This window comes from Neodiprion pinetum, chromosome 6 (genome assembly GCF_021155775.2).
Source record: "Neodiprion pinetum isolate iyNeoPine1 chromosome 6, iyNeoPine1.2, whole genome shotgun sequence".
In the NCBI taxonomy this organism is placed as follows: Eukaryota; Metazoa; Arthropoda; class Insecta; order Hymenoptera; family Diprionidae; genus Neodiprion; species Neodiprion pinetum.
The window spans coordinates 24,128,387-24,149,347 of NC_060237.1; the positions used below are offsets into that span (position 1 = coordinate 24,128,387).

A 20,961-nucleotide genomic window follows, 5' to 3' on the forward strand; every position below is an offset into this window, starting at 1 on the left:
AGGACGAGAGAGAAGATAACTTTGACCATCCAACTCTCTGATTTACCATGAAAAAGACACGGTGTAATCGTACCGGGATCTCTGTACGACGCACCCACACCTCTGCCGCATGAAGTCAGTGAATTTCGGGTCTACGGACCTGAAATAATCTCACCCTAAAATAAATTACCCCTAAAGTAATCGCTTCAGCTAAAGCCCCTTGTTTGTTTCAATTACCAGTTAATTCTAGAGCTAACGAAATTATTCGTTCAAACTTTTCGACTATATTTAGGTACGCGCAGGCCCGTGTGAATTTCATATCGATCATTGGATCTCGTTGGAAAAATATGCCTTGAGTACAGACCAAGTATACTCACCTACTCTCAGGCTTTACGATCTTTGCGTGAAATTTGTTCGTCAGGTGCGTTTGAATAATAATAAACGAAAGAATAGTGCTTTGGGCAGAAGTGGAGTTTCAAATTGTTTCGCTGATTCGCGTGTCAACGGTCGCGTTGAAATCGTATTGAACAGAATTCGCACGCGTATACCTAGCGGTTATAACACTGTATGGAGGAAACGCGTTTGACTGGCGTTATAAAACGAATAGAATAATTTTAAATTTCCGCTGGGAATGAATCAAAATGCTTTATGAACGGTCGGGTGGTTCGAAAATTGGAAAAGTGTACCGTCTCCCACCCAGTGCGGCGGAAGCCGTGGTGAAATTCGTACACGTATAAAAGGTATGTGCCAGACACTGCATCGACACCGCGTGCACACAACCATAAATTCGTCTCTCGAAATTGGAGCTTAGTCCAACCGCGATGCCTGAACATAAAGGATATTTCGTTTTCCCATTATCGGATCAGCTCTTTTCGTTTACTTTTTTCGTCCAATATTATTTCCAGCGATTTCTTTTCTCTTTACCTCGTTAGGCGAGTGTCTTTTGTAATTTTGGAACTAATACCTAACTCTAGTATTTGCCACCACGTCGATTGAAACAGTTTTTATTTATCCCGCAGGCATTTGATGGAACAAATGCTGAAAACCGGAGGTGACAGTTACCGTGTGACTGTCTAATTATTATAATTATTATAACATTATACAAGTAAATGAAGGACAATTCGCAACCGTATTAATTGCTGTTACATCGATCATGGGTACTTGCATGGTAAAAGGGACTCGATAAGGTTGCACACATCTCTATAATTTTGTTGCATTCTACGTCTGTGTGTTGTTGCTTTGCCCGGAGTAATCTGAGCTTCACAAGCTGTGACAACGGGCGGAATTTACAGACAATAACGACTAAGCAGGTATAAAATTACATGCTATCCTATGTTGCGAATTCCAATTACGAGGTACAGGTATAATGTTTCGGTCGCGCAAATCCAATTAATGTCAGGTGAACTGCTTTCCAAACGGTATCGCGATCGAGTTTGTCATTGCACTGACGTTCACTCGTGGAAGAAACTGCTTCATAATTTTGCTACCTTTTTTATCAGTCGAAAGACGAAGCACGAAATTATCGTTAGACGTGAAAAAAGGTATAAATATTGTAAATTTTATCTCGTAATTTCGTTTTCCTTGCACCCGGGTACTCGGCAGATTTTTTATTTTAGGCTGAAAAATTTTAATAAATAACGAATGAAAGGTCTAAATGTTCGAGCTAAAATAACCGGGTAAATAAACAGTCATCGAAAAACAATTAAGCTCCTGAAATATTAGCTAGCAGGTATCGTTGAATAGCTGATATTTTATCAACCTGTGACAAAAAAACACAGGAAAATAAATCGCGAGCTGTGGCCCGTAGTGAAACACATACATAAAATGGAAACAAAAGAAGGAAATGAAATTAGAAAATGAAAACAAATTAAAAAAAAAAAAAAGTAGTAAATAAATGAAACAATGCACATACGACATACGGCAGAAAGTGGAGCGCGTTGGTATATAACGGCTATCTATCACTAGCGAATCGGGTATACACGTGTAGCTTACACGTTCCACATACGTTTTACTTGCCAACAATTAACAGACCGCATAACTATAACAGTTTAAACCCCGTTTTCAGCAATTTATATTTATACAAAAGAACGTACCTCGGGTAGAAAATGAGTTTTATATTTTTACGCAGTGTGTGTTATTCGCAGAGTCGAATAAAAAAAGAAAAGAAAAAAGGAATGGATTGACCCGTTTTTTCAAAGTCGCACTGCCCGTCCTTGGGTAGTTAATTTTATAAATTTAGCGGGCTTTGAAGGTTGGGCTTGCAAATTTACAGGTCTAAAAGCCAGACGATTTAAGCCGATGAACGATGGGATGTCATGCATGTCTGCGTGTCGTCGGTATAAGGTTGCGATGAAAACAGAAATTTTGCGTCAGTACACGTACGCAGGTGTTTTGCGTTAAATAATTCAGCACCCTGTTCTTTGCGCATGGGTAAAAGTACGAGTGAATGTTGGATTTCTTCGATTGAACAGATTCAACTTACCTTCTTATGATTTATTTATTCTCCGCAGCGATTACTCGCAGAGTGATCGGTGAGCTTGCATAACATAATGTAACCCCGGTTGTATGAAGCGTATTATACGCGTAAGTGCGGTGAAAATTTATCCTAAAAGCAGCCGGTGGTTCTTGATCCCTATCGACGTGAAGACGTAACGTCATGCAGCACAAAAACCCCGAAGAACCCTGGCGAAGAATAAGTTATCTCTTCTCGAGAATTCAATAGGCATTTCATGATCATACGCCGTAAACGAAGCTGCTTCATCAGACGTTCCTCAGAGCTGGAAAAGCAAAGCTTCGACGGTGGAAAAAATTGGGAATATTATAAAATTAGATTACCTCACTGACCGAGGAACTGCAGATCGGGAGGTTGAGAAATCTCTTCAGCAACGCACGCATCTGCAGCGGGAACTTGATAATTCCGAATGACGAGGAGGGAGGAGAGAGGAGAGAGTAATTCGCGACTCCTTTAGCGGGATAATTTGTTAGGGAATAAAAAGTCTCCGGCAAATTATATCGCGCGAAAGAGTGAATATAATCATGTCGGAGGATATACAAGGGAATAAAATACAGTATGTTTATAAGTAAAGGTTTGAAATATAAAACAATTTGATTTTGACTCGTTACATTTATTTAAACAGCGCTTACGTCATGGAATGTTTTTACAATAAGGTCTTTGTCCTTCTTTCTCTTTTATTTTTATCATTACTTTTGCCTCACTTTTTTTTTTATACATTGACGTATTTTAAAGTCTCGTCACATGATACAACTAATAGTATGATTTTTATTTACAATGCTTTCTAATTATATGATAGTATAATAACCTATTGGATCCTCTGCTTGCCCAGATTTTTTTGTGTCCATTTCTTTTTTTGATTTCGTTTTTTATTTTTTTCAACTCTTTTTCTCTGACAGAGATAGAGCTTTTCGCCACACTGGCAGAGCTGACGATTAGTTTATTTTTTCTCCTTCTTTCATTGTTCTGAGCCGTATGCTGATAATCAAATATATTTTTTGAATTCAATCAAATCGAACGTTCTTTCTTTCATAATTCTATAGTAGTGTTTATGCAGTGTGTAACAGAGTGTTATCAAAACTTGGAACTTACTTTTGGAAATGGATTTTGAGTGGATAAATTTTCTGCTGTAACTTGTTTTTTTTTTTTTTTTTTTTTTTTTTTTTTTTTTTTTTTTTTTGAAATATTGTCATTTCGCGGTGACTAAATGTGATGTAGAAAAACTGATTGACACATTTCGTAAAATGTTGTGAGGGGTGAAAGAGAGACAGAGAGAGAGAGAGAGGAAAACGTGAAAAATCAATAAGGAACGAAACGGAGGTGATGAAAACTTCTTTAATTTCTACGCAGTGGTGTTATAAACCTAGTTTTTTTTTTGTCATTTACTTTTTTTTTTGAATCTTTTATTTTTCTATTTCATATATGAAATATTTCAACGACTTGACTTAATAATATATCATTATTATTATTATTATTATTTTTCTTTTATCTACCATACAGTAAATATATTTATTTCTATGTAAATTATTATATGGCTATTCGAAGTTGAAATCTATTTTTTAACAGGCAAAAGTACTTTTCGCATTACCGTAAGGTACAAGGTTGATCTGTTCAGAATCAATACTTGATTCGGTATTCTCTTGTTGTTTTCACGTTATTTTCGGCTTCGAACGATAATAACTTTCAAAAATTAATCTCCCTTAGGCCATGAGTTTATCAATATCAAATCAGTGTTAATACTAAATACACACCTTGTCATTCATGCTTAAATTTTATTACAGTATTTAATATACAACAGTTATACAACTAGTTGATTTCGTCCTAATTCAACCGCTCTATTACATAATAACAGAAACGTTCGTTTGATTGTTTTTTTTTCTTTTCTTCTTTTCTTCATGCCATCAATTATTCGACAGTTTGATCGCGGGAAGATAATGTGATGAAACTTCTTATTAACGAACAAGGGTGAGTATTTTCTCGTTTCTCTTTACGGAATTGCATAGTTAGGATTTTATTCTCAGCTTATACCGATCGTTGTTCGAACGAAGAACATCGGTTCCGTTTTGAATCAACGAAAGTTAACAATGTCTAGTATAACAAAGAACGAAAGACCGTGCGTGTGTTATACAAAGTCCTGACATTTCTGCCATATTATACGAGCGTTAAAATACGGAAAACTACCTACACCTTCACCCGCACGTAAAATTTCACCTCTCAACGTTTGCCGATCGTTTCTTGGTAAGGTATAACAGGGTAGCTACTATTTACTTCCAAGAATCTTAATCATTCGAAATTGTTCCTTTCGGCCTCGGGCGGAAACCCGTCGGGAATTTCCACCGATACAGAGCGCTTAATGCCTGACTCAAACCGTGAACCAACTTCTTCATTATACATAAAAATTTCCAACCGGATGCCTTCTACCTCGGGTTTCATACGACCCGGGTACCCTAGATGCGTACATGCCTGTAATTCACATTCCTTTATTCGCAGTACGACTCTGCCGGATACCCCCAGGTTATGTTACGTGTACAAACGGTATTAGCTACGTAGTTATGTTATCTCGATGAAATTATAATCTATCCTAAATCATACCACGTAAGTACAACTTCATATCCTTAACGCGTACGTACAATTCCCAAGGTGTAGCACTTTCTGTTAAAATCTGGGAGGGGGATTAGTATTTTTTGTAAATTTTAGTTTATTCATTATATTTTATATTCGTTTGATTTATTTATTCATCTATTCAATTTTAATTATAGAAAAATGTCACTGTTTCGCAATATCTTTCTTATATCGATTGTTCAGCGTGACTTTTCACTGTGTAACAAATAATCGCTTCATAGTCAGGATCACTTTAGGACCGATTTAGCAACGCGTTCATTGTTTATATGTCCATTGTTTTCGTCGGCGAACACACTTCGCTTCCGGTTCCTTGATTTTTCATTATCTCATACACTTGACACGCTTTGTTCAAACCGTCGTGACTTTTATAACCGATCGCGTCATGATCGTTTATTTAGAGATTGCTCACCTCAGAAAATTCGCAACCAGCAACGTCATGGTCGCCAAAAGCAGCGTTGGCGTTACCCCGCAGCTTCCGCCGTGTTGCATCGCGGCGGGATGTTCACCTGAAATTGAAAATTTTTATCCGTCAAGGAACAGGCGAAATCGTATAACGGGCTTGCGCCATAGCGAAATCAGTTTGTGGCTCGAATAACAATTACGCATCAGCGGTCACGGATAGATGAAATTTTCACCGAAGCGTATCTTTCTGATAATAATTATGCTTATTAACAATCGACACCCGCTGCAGCTCTGCCGGGACGTTTGGTTTAATTCAGGTGAGACAATAGCCGGATATCTACACCCCGAGTTTGTCTACCTCGCAGTTAGCGTATTAACCGTTAATTGTTTGCTCAATTTGCGAGGCGCCCAGCTGGTATAATATTTGCCTAAAATACGGCTGCGAATTAGAGTGCAATTCAACCTCTTTTCAGATTTCACTCCAAATATCCAATGAACCGGATACGAGTTTTAATATTCATGCTCATCGGTCAATACCGCGATAGAACGAACTTTGAAGCGTGTATAGGTGGTAGGTACATGCGTTGGTGGAACAACGTGAAATGTATGAGATGCGAAATTATAAAACTCCGGGAAAACTCTGGTTATTTGACAAACCCAAAAACTCGCCAACGCGATTCCCAACTTACTTCAGCTCAAACGTTAATTAAACTTTGAAAGAAAATCTCGGCTTTTGGTCGTGTTATGTAGTTTGTGAAAATTGATAACCCCTGCGAGGAGACGAAGTCATTCCGGGAGCCGATTGTCAAACAAACGAGAGGAAATTTCAGAGACTTTCTTCCCAAGTACATCGGTACTCAATGTCATATTGACATCAAATTCTTACTGTTTTCAATCAATCAATATTCAAACTGAGGCAAGATTCAAGTTTTATTAGGATCAGCTGAGCGATATTAATTTTATCGCGAGTCAACATATGTCATCTTCACGTATCATTCTCTATAGCTTGGTGCGTATGTCAATTCTTTAAAATACATGCAAGGCCTGTAAAATGTGCCTCTTTGATGGATTGAAAATTAATCTTTTATCTCACTGATTTTCCTGGTGAATTAATTATTCTGTAGCCCAAAGTGCACGAAACCGCGAGATTCATTACTTAACCAACTAACCAAACTTGCCGCGTTATTTTGCACCGCTAAGCAACGTAAATTCAAAAGCATAGCTAATTTGCCTGAAAAATCAATCACAAATTTTCGTCATTTCAAACTATAGCCGATATGTAGATAATCTTGTTTGCGGCCAATGTATATGAATGTCTGGTAATTCGGACAAACAATTCTGTTGCTAGAGTGGTCTGAAATTTGCGGAATTTCTATAGTGGCAACTGAACAAATATGTGAGCCAGAATTCCAATTGAATTAATCAATATGAAAATGAAACGACTCGTTTTTCGATCACATTCAATGCTTTGATTATTGTTAATATTATTATTATTGTCATGATTATTATTATTATTATCATTATTATTTGAAATTTTGAAAGTAAGACATTGAGGGTAATCGAATTTTTTTTTTTTTTTTTACATATACACGCGAAAACATTTCGCACTACGGGAATGCTACGAATTAAAGTTCGCTTCCGCCTGACTTGTTTCACGACGCGACGGCACAATCATCGTCTGAGCTGCCATAATGCACCTTGGTAAATTTTGGAAAACTTGTTGCCTGTATTCGCTGATTTTTTAAAATAATTTCACTGGTTAAAAACTGTGGAATTCGGTCCATCGGAAGAGATGATACAGAAATTTGACGGCTGTTCGTTGTACGTGTCAATATCTTTTGTCCCCGACGGTTGAATAAGCTGCGTTTCCTCACCGCACCGGTGAAACGTAGAGACAAAAGTACGTACATAGCTTTGCTACCTACGCTACAACGTAGAGAGTTTAATGAACTAAACGCGTGTGTAATAACCGACCATCGCTCCTCGAGCAACGATAATATCTGCTCGAGGAGAAAAGAGAATGCGGAGTGTGAAAAGCGTCGTTGTTGCGATAGTCGCGCGATAACGACACGCGGCAGCTGAGTGCAAAAGAATTCCAGGCTGGTGCACCCCGCGCAGAGCATGTGTGCTTGCAGGGGTTGAGGATCAAAAGGAGATAGGCGGAAAGACGTGTATGTATGCATGTGCGTACGTATACCGCACATACGTATGAGACTCACCATTCAGCACGTGAACCATGACGCTCGCTGGATTCGCGTTGCTTGGAATGCAAGTATAATTTCCGCTGTCACTCAGCCTCGCCTGGGTCACCAGGAGCTTGCTGGTTGTGCCGCTCTCCGTCTTCTCGGTCTCCAGTGACACGCCGCCCCTGTGATGAACGCTGAATTATGAAAAATACTTTGCAACCAGTGCACCAACAGCAACTTGTCGGGGCGTATGCCCCGGAAAAATGTGATAATTATTGCAATTGCTTGAGCCCGAGAGAGGACGAGCAGAGAAGTCTGCTTCTACCATCCGCGGGCATTTCGCCTTTCTGCCGCCCCTTCCACTTCCCGCTTTCCACTTTTCACCCCACGCCCTTCGCATCCGGCCCTCAAGCTCTTTCCCTCATTTTCCTCCTTATCCCTCCACGTACCAGGAATGCTCTTCTCTCTAATCGCCCCAACCCAGACGTGGTGCCAAAGCGGTTAATGCCACATTTACGGAGGAGAAATATTACGCTCGAGAATCCCTTGATCTCCGACATTTTTTGCTTTTTTATTATTTTTTATTTTGCATTTCTTTTTTTTTTTTTTTTGTCACTTTGTTGAAAATTCTTTTCTCACTCTTCTCTTTCAAATTAAAAAGGAAACTGAATTATAACTATGATTCTGAGAAGAAAACCAGCTTTGTTTTTTCTACACACGCCTGTCTGCGTCTACGTAAATATATATCAAACAACATGGGTTTTCATCAGACAATATGCTAATCACCTCTTGTTTTATAAACTTCACTAACTTATTGGATGAAACACGAAATACCAATTAGCGCACGGTTGACAATTGAATCTGCAATGTAATCAGAACTTAGATACTTATACTTGCAAATTTCCCGAAAATGTCTTGTTGTTTGCAAAGAGCAGGATAAACACGGTATCTGTGTCCATTCGATTTCTGATTCATTATTCACGGAGTAGATTGAAGGATTTACTATTCAACGACTGAATCTGATGTCAAAGGATACTATATGAAAAGAATGACGTTCACGCGGAAGTACGAATATCGGGAAAATCATTCAATAATTCAATCAAAACTCGTGAATAATGCGGCAAAAAGATTGACGAGCAGTTTAATTTTAGTTGATCTATGAATAACAGGACGAACCTCGGACTGTCAAAGTCGACGATTGCAACACCGTGATGCCATGAAACGCTGCTCGGCGGTGTGCTGTGAACGTTGACGGTGCACGTGAGGCTGATGGTGCTGCCCTTTTTCACGTAAACGTCTTCTGGTCCAGAAATCTTCGCCTGAGCAGCTGTAACAAATAACATCACTTTGGTTTCTTGTGAATTTTTTCCTCCCCCAACCCCACCCCCCTCACCCCACCAGCCATTTGTTGTCTCGGCGGACCGGACCCCTCGTAAATTGTACATACATGTATATGTATAACGTATATCTATCACATTATGTACAGTATATGGCTATCCGAGGCACACTAGAAACGTACGACTTGACTAGATCGAGGCGCAGACCACGACCTGGAACATAAGTCAAGGGGAGTCACGATAGCGAACATTTCTGACGTATTTCAAACTCACTTCATGTCCTACGTGACACTGGTGGAAGCGCTGGACTACCGCTCCTAACGTCACGTAGTCATTCGCCCACGTCCCGAGATATCCTGCAGTATGTTATATATGTGTTGGCGATTTCGTAACGTGTGAAAATTCACGTGTGCCTTTACCGTGTATAAGAGAAAAATTGATAATGGTCCATTCTTTCAGTCTATACAGCTGATCGGAATCAAGTTTATCACGTTGTAGATCCACGTGAATGTGATGATTGCTGACAAGAACAATGACCATTCAACGATGATCATGATCCGAGCTTCCTTTAGGTTGGTAATACGGTTTTTAATCTCTTAGCGACTTCGTGCGTAACTTTTTCAATACGCACGAACAGCAAGTTTGTATGGATGGATCGGAAATAGGTCCTCAAGGTGGCCTTTTGGTCCCAATACTCCGAAAAGCCGCTTCCCGAAAAAGTTGGAGCTGGTTCGAGGCTGCTCCCCCGCCCACCCTCACCCCTTCACCCGATTGAAAAGGAAAACTCTCGATGATTGATCTGTACCTACCGACCCATGCAAACTTGGAACGACGGTCTAAGGGTATTCGCGTTATTTTTACGCAAGGTCCAGCCTCCTAGGACCTTGCAAACTTGTTCGGTTCTTCTTACTTTTTCTTTCATAGTTTTTGTCGATTTTATCTCTTACCACGCCTGGCAAACTTTTTATGTTATTCAAATATCAATACTACCCATGGGTATACGCGGAGCGACCAGGGAATACCTTTGGTGGCTAAATCTGAACCCGGTAGTCGTTATATGGGCAAGAGTAAAAAGAAGCAGGGATACGAAAATCTTGCGATATAGATGAAACGGTCAATAAATTTCGTTCATATTGGGAAAGATCATCGATCCCCTCGGTGTCTGCTCAAGTGTACCCGCCATGCGATCAGTCGCAGTTGCGTCGAGAGAAAAGATAATTCCAAATGATCTGCATTTAACGATTTCATACACGTGTCCCAAGATCCCGAGTCATTTATAGTGCGACAGTGAGTATAATGTCTCCAAGCAAATGCTGTATTCACTTTTCGAGTAAGCAATTGCCTGAACTTGGAAGGTTTTGACATGAATTTGGTCCTCCATCTTAATTTAAAAAAAATTTATTTGCCATAGGCATAAATTTTGTTGGGTATAGTTTCCACACTTTTTTTGTCACATCTACGCAGAGTTATGTTAAAATGCAATCCATACGAGTATATGTATAGCTACGTACCTACACAGTTTATGTCATATATGTATATTGTAACAGCTATGAAAAAGATGAAGCGAGCAAAGCCTGATAGCGAAAATATGTATCATATGGTTATAATTTTTTCAATTACAATTATGCCACGCCGATGACGATGATGTAAGGCAAAGGAAATGCTGGTAAATGGCAAATGGTATATTGTAATGAAGATATCTATCAAGTACGAAGATACAATAGCTGCAGAAATGCGTTAGTCAATAAGTAGCGGTAAATGAATGAGAAAACAGCGAGGAAATTTAAAAAAATAAAATAAGGTAAACGTATACAGAACGCAGATCAACCAAAAAATAATAACAGTAATGGCAAGGCCTGGCTTGATTCTAACCTGAGTTGAAGGTCCGGTGAATGGCGTTGGGCGCGGTGGCGGGGACAGGGGCACTTTCTGGAACGGGATCACAGACATACACATCGAGTTAATTATTCAGATTTTAAAGTATCAGGCTAAAAACCTGTCGGAAAAACATCTATGAGACTGAAAAAAAACAAAATACCAACTAGAAGCTTAACGCGGTGAACTTACGCAAAGAGTCTACAGTAAAAGCAAAAGAAACACCCGGGTCACCTTGCTATTCTACCTCTAAAAGTAAAGTACGAGCGAGTGACTAAAATCGAGGCCATTTAGATAGAACCTTAATACAGCTCTGGATCGTAGTCGAAGCAATAGGATAAAATCGACGCTGGCAAGTTTTTGCGATGATCCTTTCGGGGTAAAATAACATCCGCGAAGTAAAATACCTGCCGAACTAGGGTATTAGCTCTTCTTTTTCTGTCTAATTTTTTTTCTCGTTCTTCGCCAGCTAGCGCGAGGGATAATTTTAAGGGTTGGCGAGAAGAGGGTGAGGGCGAAAGAAGGCAACTAAAAGGTACCGTGGTCTCTCACGCGGTTGGCGGTGTATTCATCGTCCTTCTTACATCGACGTTTAATCGTAAGCTCTTCAAGTTCGAATCGAACGGTGGCGCGGAGAAAGAGATAAGGCCTGCGGCAGGCTTGGGAAAACGGTCAGTTTCGGGAAAAGTTTAAAAAAATTTGATTCGAAGTCGCGGGGTCCGAATATATTTCGGGCAAATTCCTCACCCCGTTGATCCACTTCCGATATCATTTGGGATACGCTCTTAGCGCGTCCAGCGATCCTCGCGCGATCAACAAGAGCTACACTTGTAGTTTTTGCTGAAAACTTAAAGTTGGGAGCTCGAACTTAGTTCTGACTTTATTACCCATAGTCGTTGAGTGTAATTAACTTGAAGAACAATTACGTCAACTCCTCGTTCGAACTATCAGACTTTCCGCACTAGCCCGCCCAACCGCCTTCAACCCCCCAACTCTCCTATCTCTTTCTCGCCCCACCTCCTCCCTTACCCACCCCTTCGCCGTCGGACGTAACTTTTCCGATCTTGCCTCCTGACACTTAAGAGTCTTCACACCAGAGTGCTAAAACTTTCCGATACACTTAATTTCAAGCCTTTGAGAGTGCTCCATTTTCGAGTTTTCAAGTAGGTTTATGTACGAAGCAAGTTCGATTGTCGTGCCGGATAAACATTATTTATCTTACAAGATTACACGCGTTGATGGGGGATCGGCATGCGGGACTGGTCGACTCCGCTTGGAAAAATCAAATTCGATTCACGGTTCATGCATTGGTTAAATCGTATCTACTAATCAGTGAAAACCCTTCAATGTCCTTCAATTTCAAACAACTCATTTCAGCCTTCTGTTACATACATGTACGAGCTGTTTATCCAGCTTGATACTTTTTTTTTTACAGTGGTCAGGTTCAGATTCATCATGCAATATTGAATCAGGAGGATGTTGTGTTGTCTAGGTTTGTTTTTGTCTCGACATATGAATCATGCCCGTACATCAGTTCGGTGGTGGAAAAAATGATTACTTTTCTCTAATTCACTCAAGAGCAGTTATGATGGATTAAACAAGCCTCGTGTTGTGTAAGCTCGCTCGTAGATACGTATTTTTTTCACTAAATATTTTGCCAAAATATCCTCGCGTTGTATACACATACTCAACTATTTTCGTAGACGTGAAAAAAAAAAAAAAAACTTGCCGACTTCGCCGTACGCGGCGATGAAATGTGGGAAATGCAATTTTTTGTGAATGGAAATAAAATCTAGCTTCACTTGGGAATACAAATTTTGGTTCCACACCTGGTAAAGTTAACAAGTCCTTCCACTGTGTGTAAGTTAGCTGAAGGCAAAATGTTTTTCTGGCAAAATTATAAAGGATAAATTATATCATCATCAATCGATCGAGTTTGCGAGCCTCTTTCCTCCTCGGTGCTATTTCTCCTCGATAACAAAGCTGATCGTTTCCGGCTGACAAAATGCGATCTATGATATACTTAATATTGGTGCGTACGTTGCGCTAGGTTTACCTTCAACGCTAAGGAGAATCGCTAAGTTGATTTTCGGCTCAGTGTTAACCTGGCACTCGTAGATCCCGGCGTCCCTTGGCTGGACATATTCGATTTTGAGGTCCCAGTCGTCCGAAGACTCCGGGTGTAAAACGGCGAACCTCGCGTCGCCTGTGTAAGTGAAGATTGCTGACGTCAGGATGTGGAGATCTCTTTTACGCATCCACGAGACCTGGAAAACCCAAAAGTACGTGCGTTTTTACTTCAAGTTAGATTTCTTGTTTTTCCGGTTCCTCTAAAATCGTTATTGCAAATTCTGATTTCGTTTTTTCGATACTTATACAGGATGTCTAATTTTTTCGGCGACCAGGAAACCATGACGGTTAAGAATTTTCAGCTATTTTCAGGTCGTTAGATACCCTGTTATACTCGTAATTCGTGTATCGGATTTTCGGATCAAAAATCCATGGTGACATTTCTGAAATATTTATCTTACACTGGCAAATACGAGGGAAAGTGGAGAAAAAAATTGAATTTGAAAAATTTGGATCCAACATTTTTGAGGTGGCCGGCTTCCCTAAAACAAAATTTTTTTGGTAGCTTGGATATTGGGATATTTAGTATAACTATGAGTGAACGGTAATAAAAATCGATCATTTAAACAACTATCATTATGTTATTTCCTCAGGTTTTACAATATTTGGTGCTTCGTTTTCGAACATCCACTTTGAGCCCTGTAATATCTACATCAAAATTCGGAATCACCAGCTTAAAAAATCGAAATTTTCCCATCACTATCAATATCATGGCACTTTAATGGCGATGCTTTTTCCGTTCAGTAGTAAAAGTTGGCAAGTGTCAGACGCTAACGTCTACCGCAATAATTAGGCAACCAGATACGCACCGATGTACGCATCAGGCGTCGGATGCAGGAGAATTTGCGATTCTGTCGACAGAAAGGCAGGCGAAGCCTTTGTGAAACAGAAGGATATCAGAAAACAAAAAAAAAAAATGTAATTTTTTTAAAAGTATCCGTTTCCCGTCACGGCTGCTCGAGGCTCGACGGGATGATTGAAGGATCTTTTCCACCGACTTCCTCCCTCGGTTTGCCGAGAGTTCGTTGTCGAGTATCTATTTACACGTCAGGGAGCTGTACACATACAACGTCGATGGGAAACTGACGTGCCGTTTTCAGCTGGGAAAATTTTCACGGCTCCATGACAGAGGGGCGATATATCCGTATAACACATACGCCTACTCCCGGCTAAGCCCGGCTTCTAGTATCTCCGCTGTAATCTATGTGTACACATCATTCAACGCGTATAACTTGAGCTTCCCCGCAGCTTTTGTCTACCTGCCTCTCTGATGCTGCGCACTTTGTTAGATTGGCTGATTTGCCAAATTTAATCCCCTTTCGATCAATGTATATACATGTGTGTGTGTGTGTGTGTGTGTGTGTGTGTGCGCGTGCGTGCGTGCGTGTGCGTGTGTGTGTGCACCTGATATCACGCGGTGTTCCGCGTATTGTGATGCAAATTGTTTGCTGACTAGTCTCACCACAGTCTACGCATCGCCTACAATACTCATTCGACTCGGGTTCGACGCCAGTTGCTGATCGCTACATTATCGTAGATACCCGGAATTGTACCGATTCTATCGGTTGCGATGATATTGTAACGAAGTTGCGTTCACGATCCTTATAGATTCTGGTACTACTGATGCCGATATAATATTCAGTCATTAAATGCTTAATAATTTGTCTAATGTACGGTTATTCCGCCAACGAGAATTATCGTAGAAACAGTCAGTCTCCAGACTTCAACCGGAGCACTTCAAGTGAAAATATATCCGCGTTTTTCATACATTATTCATTGTTGTGAGATTTGTTTGACTCGACGTTTCTTCATTACGCACGGAGAACCCATTCATTTCTTCAGACGCAATTCGATCCTAGATTGTCCTTTACTACAATATTATATTTTTCACCTGCGATCCGACGTACGTTTCGTTTTGTGATTCGATTTCAGCGAAATAGCATCTCGTGCACTCTCCACCGCCTGCTTGAACCCCACCCCCCACCCCTTTTTTAGTTTATCAAACAACCCGGCAGGAATCTCAAATGAAAATCTCATTACTTACAACATCATTTCAATCATGTTACCTGTGGTTCAAATACTTTGAAACGATTCTTTTGCAGTACCACTTTTAGGGGTACTTTTTCGGCTCTGAAACGTGTTTCATCGTCAGAAACAAAAGGATCGGATAATAGGCTTGCGGGAGAAAATCAAGTACCGTGCATTTTTTCTCTTCTCTGTTTTTCTTTGGTCAAATACAGCAAACGTAGCGATTGAAACTAAGTCACGCGTGACGATTGTCTCGGCATAATGTGTTGGAGCAAGAACGGGACCTCCCTTCGAAAAAAAGGGGAATAAAAAGACGCTGAAGTCACAAATCAAAATGTTATAAGATTATTACCATTGTTTGTATAAGAAAGAAAAAAATCTTAGAAGAACTTGGATTCGATATCTTTGATATCCTTGACTCTACAACCCTCATGGGGTGATAAATAAATTGCAAAAGTATCGGTATCAATACAGTCTAGGGGTCGCGATTTATTGAAGGGTGAATAAGAAAGAAAAGGAAAGGAAAGGAAAAAAAATAAAAAATCAGAAATCTAGAAAAAAAAAATAGTATAAAAAAGAAAATTTCTTTACTCCCACTAGTTTTCTTGCACAGTCTTTCTCTTTCGCTCTTGCGAAACAAAGACGCGCGCATTGCCTATACCCCGAGCGAGAGTCTATACAACGAGCAGGCGAAAAAATGTGCCAAGTTTCTCGGAGGCCATTACGTTCTGGGTGCCGTTTGGGTGCCGTTTGGGGCCGTTACGGATTGCCGAGAGCCCCGGGAGCTGCCCTGACAATTACGGGCGCACGTGCTCGCGTTCCCCACTTGAACACCACCCCCATTTCTAATACACAGGGCTCTGATGGGAAATTGAACGTATGTTCCCTTACGCCGAGATTTCGTGTCGTTTCACCTAAGTGATGCAGCTCTTCCTCTCGTCCAGACAGATATAACGTGTAGTATATATACGGTACCCGCGAGATCGTTCTCCCGCTGATGAAGGTTATTTTGGTTTGGTTCTGTTACAACGATTGCACCTGTTTCTCTTCATCTTTTTCCTTTCTTGCTTCTCCCGCCGCTTCTGCTGCCGCTGCTGGCTGCTTACTCTTGAATATCTCTTTGACCGACGACAGATGTTTTATATGTATACGTGAAGAGCTTTTCCGATGTCAACTCACCCCACCAAGATAGATTTACATGCTTTACATGCGGCATAACTTTTAGTTTACTTTCTGCACGGATAAGGGGGCAGCTTAAACAACTTCTCCTTCAAACAAGAAGTTTAATCTCGGACTCTGCAGTTTTGCGAGTGGAAAATCAACCCTGGGCATGATACATTCGGGTTAAGCTACCGAAGAGAAAAGGATATAAAAATGAAAAAACCTCAGCGATCCTTGCTCGAGCGAGATGATCTGCATTTACATTTTATCTCTGTCCGTGTGTCTTATGTTTATTTGTTTTTTTATTTTCACTTTCAGAACTTCGGCATTATTCGACGTGAAGGTGGAAAATGTCTCATGGAATGAAGAATTAATGGAAAGTGGTGGAAACGAAACTGGATGGCGAGGTGTTCGTCCGTGACAATTAGAAGACTATCTGCCCTCTTTTCAATCTCAGGTGAGTAATTCATTACCGCTTTTGATTCGCTCGTATTTTTTAATGACACGGATGAGGATGGGTATAAAACTTTTCAATTTTATTAATTGACCTCGTGATATGGTTCAACCCCCTTTGAGAGAATTTTGTCATCTGATAATGGGGAAAAAAAAAACCTCATTTTTCATTATTTATGTAGAAGGTTTAAGGAGGACAAAATCGAAGGGTGAAGGTTTCACGGTCGATCACGGTACGGTGACATCTGATTCGTGCGATAATAATCGTACTATTATACCAATCGGAAACCATGCTTGAAAGTTTTAAACCGTCTAAGGAATTTCCGCCTCGTGATGATCGATATACCTGGTATATTTCCGTAGGGAACGAGGGTTGGAAACTCCGTCTCGCTTCTTCCGACATTATTGCTGCGGAGTCAGCCAATTATCGCGGGAAATTTAAAAAGTCTATAGGCATGGAACGATTTTTTTTTAATAAGAAACAATTTGGGCACGTACAATACCGAGATCAGAGAGGATTCGGCAAGCAGTGGCAGAGCTGCTGAAAGTAATTCGTGCATCTGGGGGACGTTATTATAGTGCGGGTAAAGTCAAGTCAAACTTAAAATCTGAGGGAGTAAAGTTTCTGTGTGGAGACCATTAAAATGTAAATTAAAATACGTACGCTCGCGTATCTCTTAACATCCCTGTTCTTTTTCTCCCCGTTGTTTCCACCCATAAAGCCCTGTTATCATTTCGCACCTTTTGTATAATTCGTTCCCAGTCCACGGTAAATTAAATATTTTCCCTTCTCTCATTATTCGCCACTCTCTCATACCCTTGAATTTCTTTCCTCCTCGATGTACAGGCACAATCTTTTATACGCTATATTCTTTTCCTCAGCGGAAGAATTTCTTTTCATCGCATACTCCTGCCGGACTCGCAAAATTTTCTTCAGGTCGTTTGACTCACGTTTATCGTACATTTCAACCGAGTTAAATAATTTGCTTTCGAATTGTAAAATGGAGGAATCATTCTCAATGTACATACATTAATCTATTCACTAATTTGACGGACGCTGGGTGAAAAAGACGCGTGCGACGATAGATACGCAGTATAATGGCAGACATAATATTGTTTCCGGATTCTTGCATGATATTAAAAACTCGAGGGTGTCGCTTTTATATCGTTGAGACGAAGTCTCGCGGGGCAGAATGTTACATCATTTTTATATGTAGAGGGTTCGTGCGTGAGAAAGAAACGGAGAGAGAGAGATAGAGTGGCCTAACAAATGTTTTCTGTGTAGCCGCGTAACCTTTCTACGGGGATGAAAAAATATGCGTTTAATTCACTCAAAAACGAAGGGGGGGAAACATGAAAATAAAATATTAATCGAGACTGCTGAAGGGTGAATCCGCAGGTTGGTGTACATGGCGGTCAATAAAAGTCGCTCTGAAACCTGTCGGGGAGGCGTCCGATTTCCAAGAAAAATTAGTTTCCCCAACATTTTACGTATGGAAATTATTTTCAAACGTCTCTATTTCATCAAGAGAATTTGACCACGTCTTTCCTTGATTCTGGGCAAGGATCAGGATTACGAGGCACGGGGAATGAAATTCCGGGAGACACGCTGAAGGCGAACGGGAATTCTCTTGGCAACAATTTCGAATCCACGAATCCGCGATAAGGAGCGAAGTCGGAAAACCTTTACGTGGCACTGGAAATGCCACTTTCTGCTTAGGTCAACCGAAAGCCGGAAGGAATTTCTCGCTTTTGCCCAGCTTGCGCTGGAAACTCCGCGGGTTCGTACATATATAATATGTCCTTTTTATTCGTTCAAACGAGGGGCTGCACACCGATCTAAAATACTCGAGTTCACCAGGCTGCGCAGAGTGCATTTGTGACGGACATGTGATCCGGTATTCTGTTTCATTTCTATCATTCCTTCGCGGATCACCTTTCAAGTCCAGAACTCATACGCTTAATTTCACCGCGTACACTGTAACATTTTTTGATGAAAATTTCTGAAAGACCGGGTCCTTCGGTACACGTCAGTGATTACAGGTCTGACTTATCCAAATAAAATTTTTCTCAGAAACTTGTACTTCTTTCGACAATTCTCGGGTAGATGTATCAGAGAATTTTTCAGATCAACCGTGTATGTCTATTAAATAAAAAAAATTCTCCCAAGTTTGATATCACGTGAAAGTTTTGAGGTAAAAACTGTTTGACCAAAGGATACAACACGGGTTGCAAGAATAGGGGAGTGTGGCAGATGGTCGAAAAATAGACCAAATCGAATTTATCAACGGTGCACTAGCCAAGTCCGGGTTATGATTCGGTTTATCGGGCAAACGTAACCGGGTAAAGCGATCCTCGGGTAGCGCGGAAAGGCTTGGACTGCAGGAAATTTACCCAGGAGATAAAAGGAATCTAGGTTATCCATCAGCGGAGCGCCCGGACGAGGGGATGAACGCAACGAGGTGGGGGAGGTCAGGAATAAGGCGCAGGCTCAAGTACGGAACTAATTAGTATTGGCCGTCGTCCTGCAGCCCCCGGTGAAAGCCTCGCCGCCGAGGGACGAAGGTGTTGCTAGAGGCGTCTTGGGGGTAATTCCGCCTAATGAGCTGCCTCTGGTCCAACGATCCCTTTTTTACTTTACTCCGTACGGATACGGCCAAGTCGTATTGCAGCTGACCGGCCATCAGGACGGATTCCGCATCCCATCTCGGCTAGTAGATTATCGCAACGCTTGGCGATAACGTTTGTCCGACCATTGTTTCAGCAGACCCTGATTGTACACACCCCTACTTTTCTGAACCGAATCATCAGGGACGAAATGCTTTCGTTAAACTCTGGCAGAACGGAACCGTAAACTCACTCGCGCGACTATATGTTTAGGTACTTTTTTCATGCGTAAATGCTAAATTATACGTCACTCGTGCGACGAGGGGAGAGAAAGTTTGTAATGTTTCAGCGACGTTACTCTGTTCACGATTATTAGGGTCCACCTATCTTTCTATGTAGACATTTATTGCTGGTTAAATATCATGGGTACGGTAATACAGTTTTCTTTTTAGTTGTTTCTCTTTTCGCTCACAATTAATAAGGGCAAACGAATCGCTCCATGTTTTACACCTTTTTGGTATCCCTTATGTGTACAACGTCTATACATTCGTTTAGATGTATAATATAGTTGTGTTTACTGAGGACAGCTGTTTAACGAACCGTACATAATGATACTTGCTCAAGTCAATTGAAATTTAGCAGAGATAGAGAGAGGGGAAAATTTTTTTAAGCCGAAAGCGTGGAATAATCAACGTCCCTTAACAAGTTTGAAATGTAAGTGCCCTGTAATTAAAGACAAACCCAGCGAGGCTGTTGTCGTTAGAAAAGTATACAAAAGCTCTCCTCCCCGGTTTACATCTCGAATTCTAATTTTTTAGTCGAGGAGAGACTCTTCAGTTCCTCTTTTCCACCCTTCGTGGCAATTCATGTTTCATCGTGCTCTTCACTACTGGCAAGTTCAATACATTTTTTAATGGCAAAAACTTTTCCTCGGCAAAGGGTTTCGTGCGATCTCATTATTCCTTGAGGAAGGAAATACATTTCTCTTTATAATTGGGAAATTTTATATTCTTCAATTTGACATCTTTAGGACGTGCCTTTTATACACATATTGTACAGTCAACGGTCATAATTGTTTGTTGAACATGGTCCACAAGTTCGCTGCCGAAAATTAAACGCTCTTGTTTGCTCGCTCATCTTCAGAGTTTTCTCCTATTTTATTTTGGCTGTTTGCAGAGTCTGGATTCTCCGTTTATACTTGTTCTTTCCTCTTTCGTATGAAATCGCGTTTCGAAGCAAAGATGTTTCCTTTGAAAGGGCGAACTTCAAATATTCAGTCATGAATATTAATTCAAGTTACAAAATGTCTCGAAGCTTTATAATCTTTCGGCTGATTTCAAAATAAAATTGGTTCCCCGGTACGATAAATTCAATTTTCTCAATCGACGGGGGATTTCCCATCGGAAGGAAAGAGCCTAACGCTCATGACACTTGTGTTTTTCCTTTTTTATTTTTCCTCAGTGTAAAACTTTCCACGAACTCAATGCGGTACGTCGAGTTAAAGCTGATCAGACGTGCACGGTTTTGGAATCAGTTTGACGAAGAAAGAACGAAGAAGAAAAAAAATAAGAAAAAAAATTCAAAAAACCTACAACGCAGTATCGGTGATTCTCAATGCCGATAACAGAGTTCAAGAAATACACCTGTCCGGATGTATTTTCAGTCACGA

The 20,961-nt window shown here is 40.6% G+C and overlaps 2 protein-coding genes across 6 annotated transcripts in view; one reads left to right on the top strand and one right to left on the bottom strand.

Moving 5' to 3' along the window:
- Positions 1-1,865, top strand: part of LOC124221893 (zwei Ig domain protein zig-8) — a 72,947-nt gene extending 71,082 nt beyond the window's left edge. The window contains exon 9 of the mRNA XM_069137295.1: positions 3-1,865. The gene's annotated coding sequence lies outside the window, so the exon portion shown is untranslated. The remainder of the gene's footprint in view (positions 1-2) is intronic.
- Positions 1,866-3,625: 1,760 nt separating this feature from the next.
- Positions 3,626-20,961, bottom strand: part of LOC124221896 (immunoglobulin superfamily DCC subclass member 4) — a 311,934-nt gene continuing 294,598 nt past the window's right edge. For 2 of the 5 annotated variants that reach the window (XM_069137298.1, XM_069137297.1), the window contains 5 exons: positions 12,970-13,180; positions 10,911-10,967; positions 8,878-9,028; positions 7,735-7,895; positions 3,626-5,619 (listed from right to left, as the gene is read on the bottom strand). In XM_069137298.1, coding sequence (XP_068993399.1) covers positions 5,519-5,619; positions 7,735-7,895; positions 8,878-9,028; positions 10,911-10,967; positions 12,970-13,180 — 681 coding nt within the window. In that variant the 3' untranslated portion in view covers positions 3,626-5,518. The remainder of the gene's footprint in view (positions 5,620-7,734; positions 7,896-8,877; positions 9,029-10,910; positions 10,968-12,969; positions 13,181-20,961) is intronic. The other 3 variants (XM_069137299.1, XM_069137301.1, XM_069137300.1) reach the window with 3 other exon arrangements.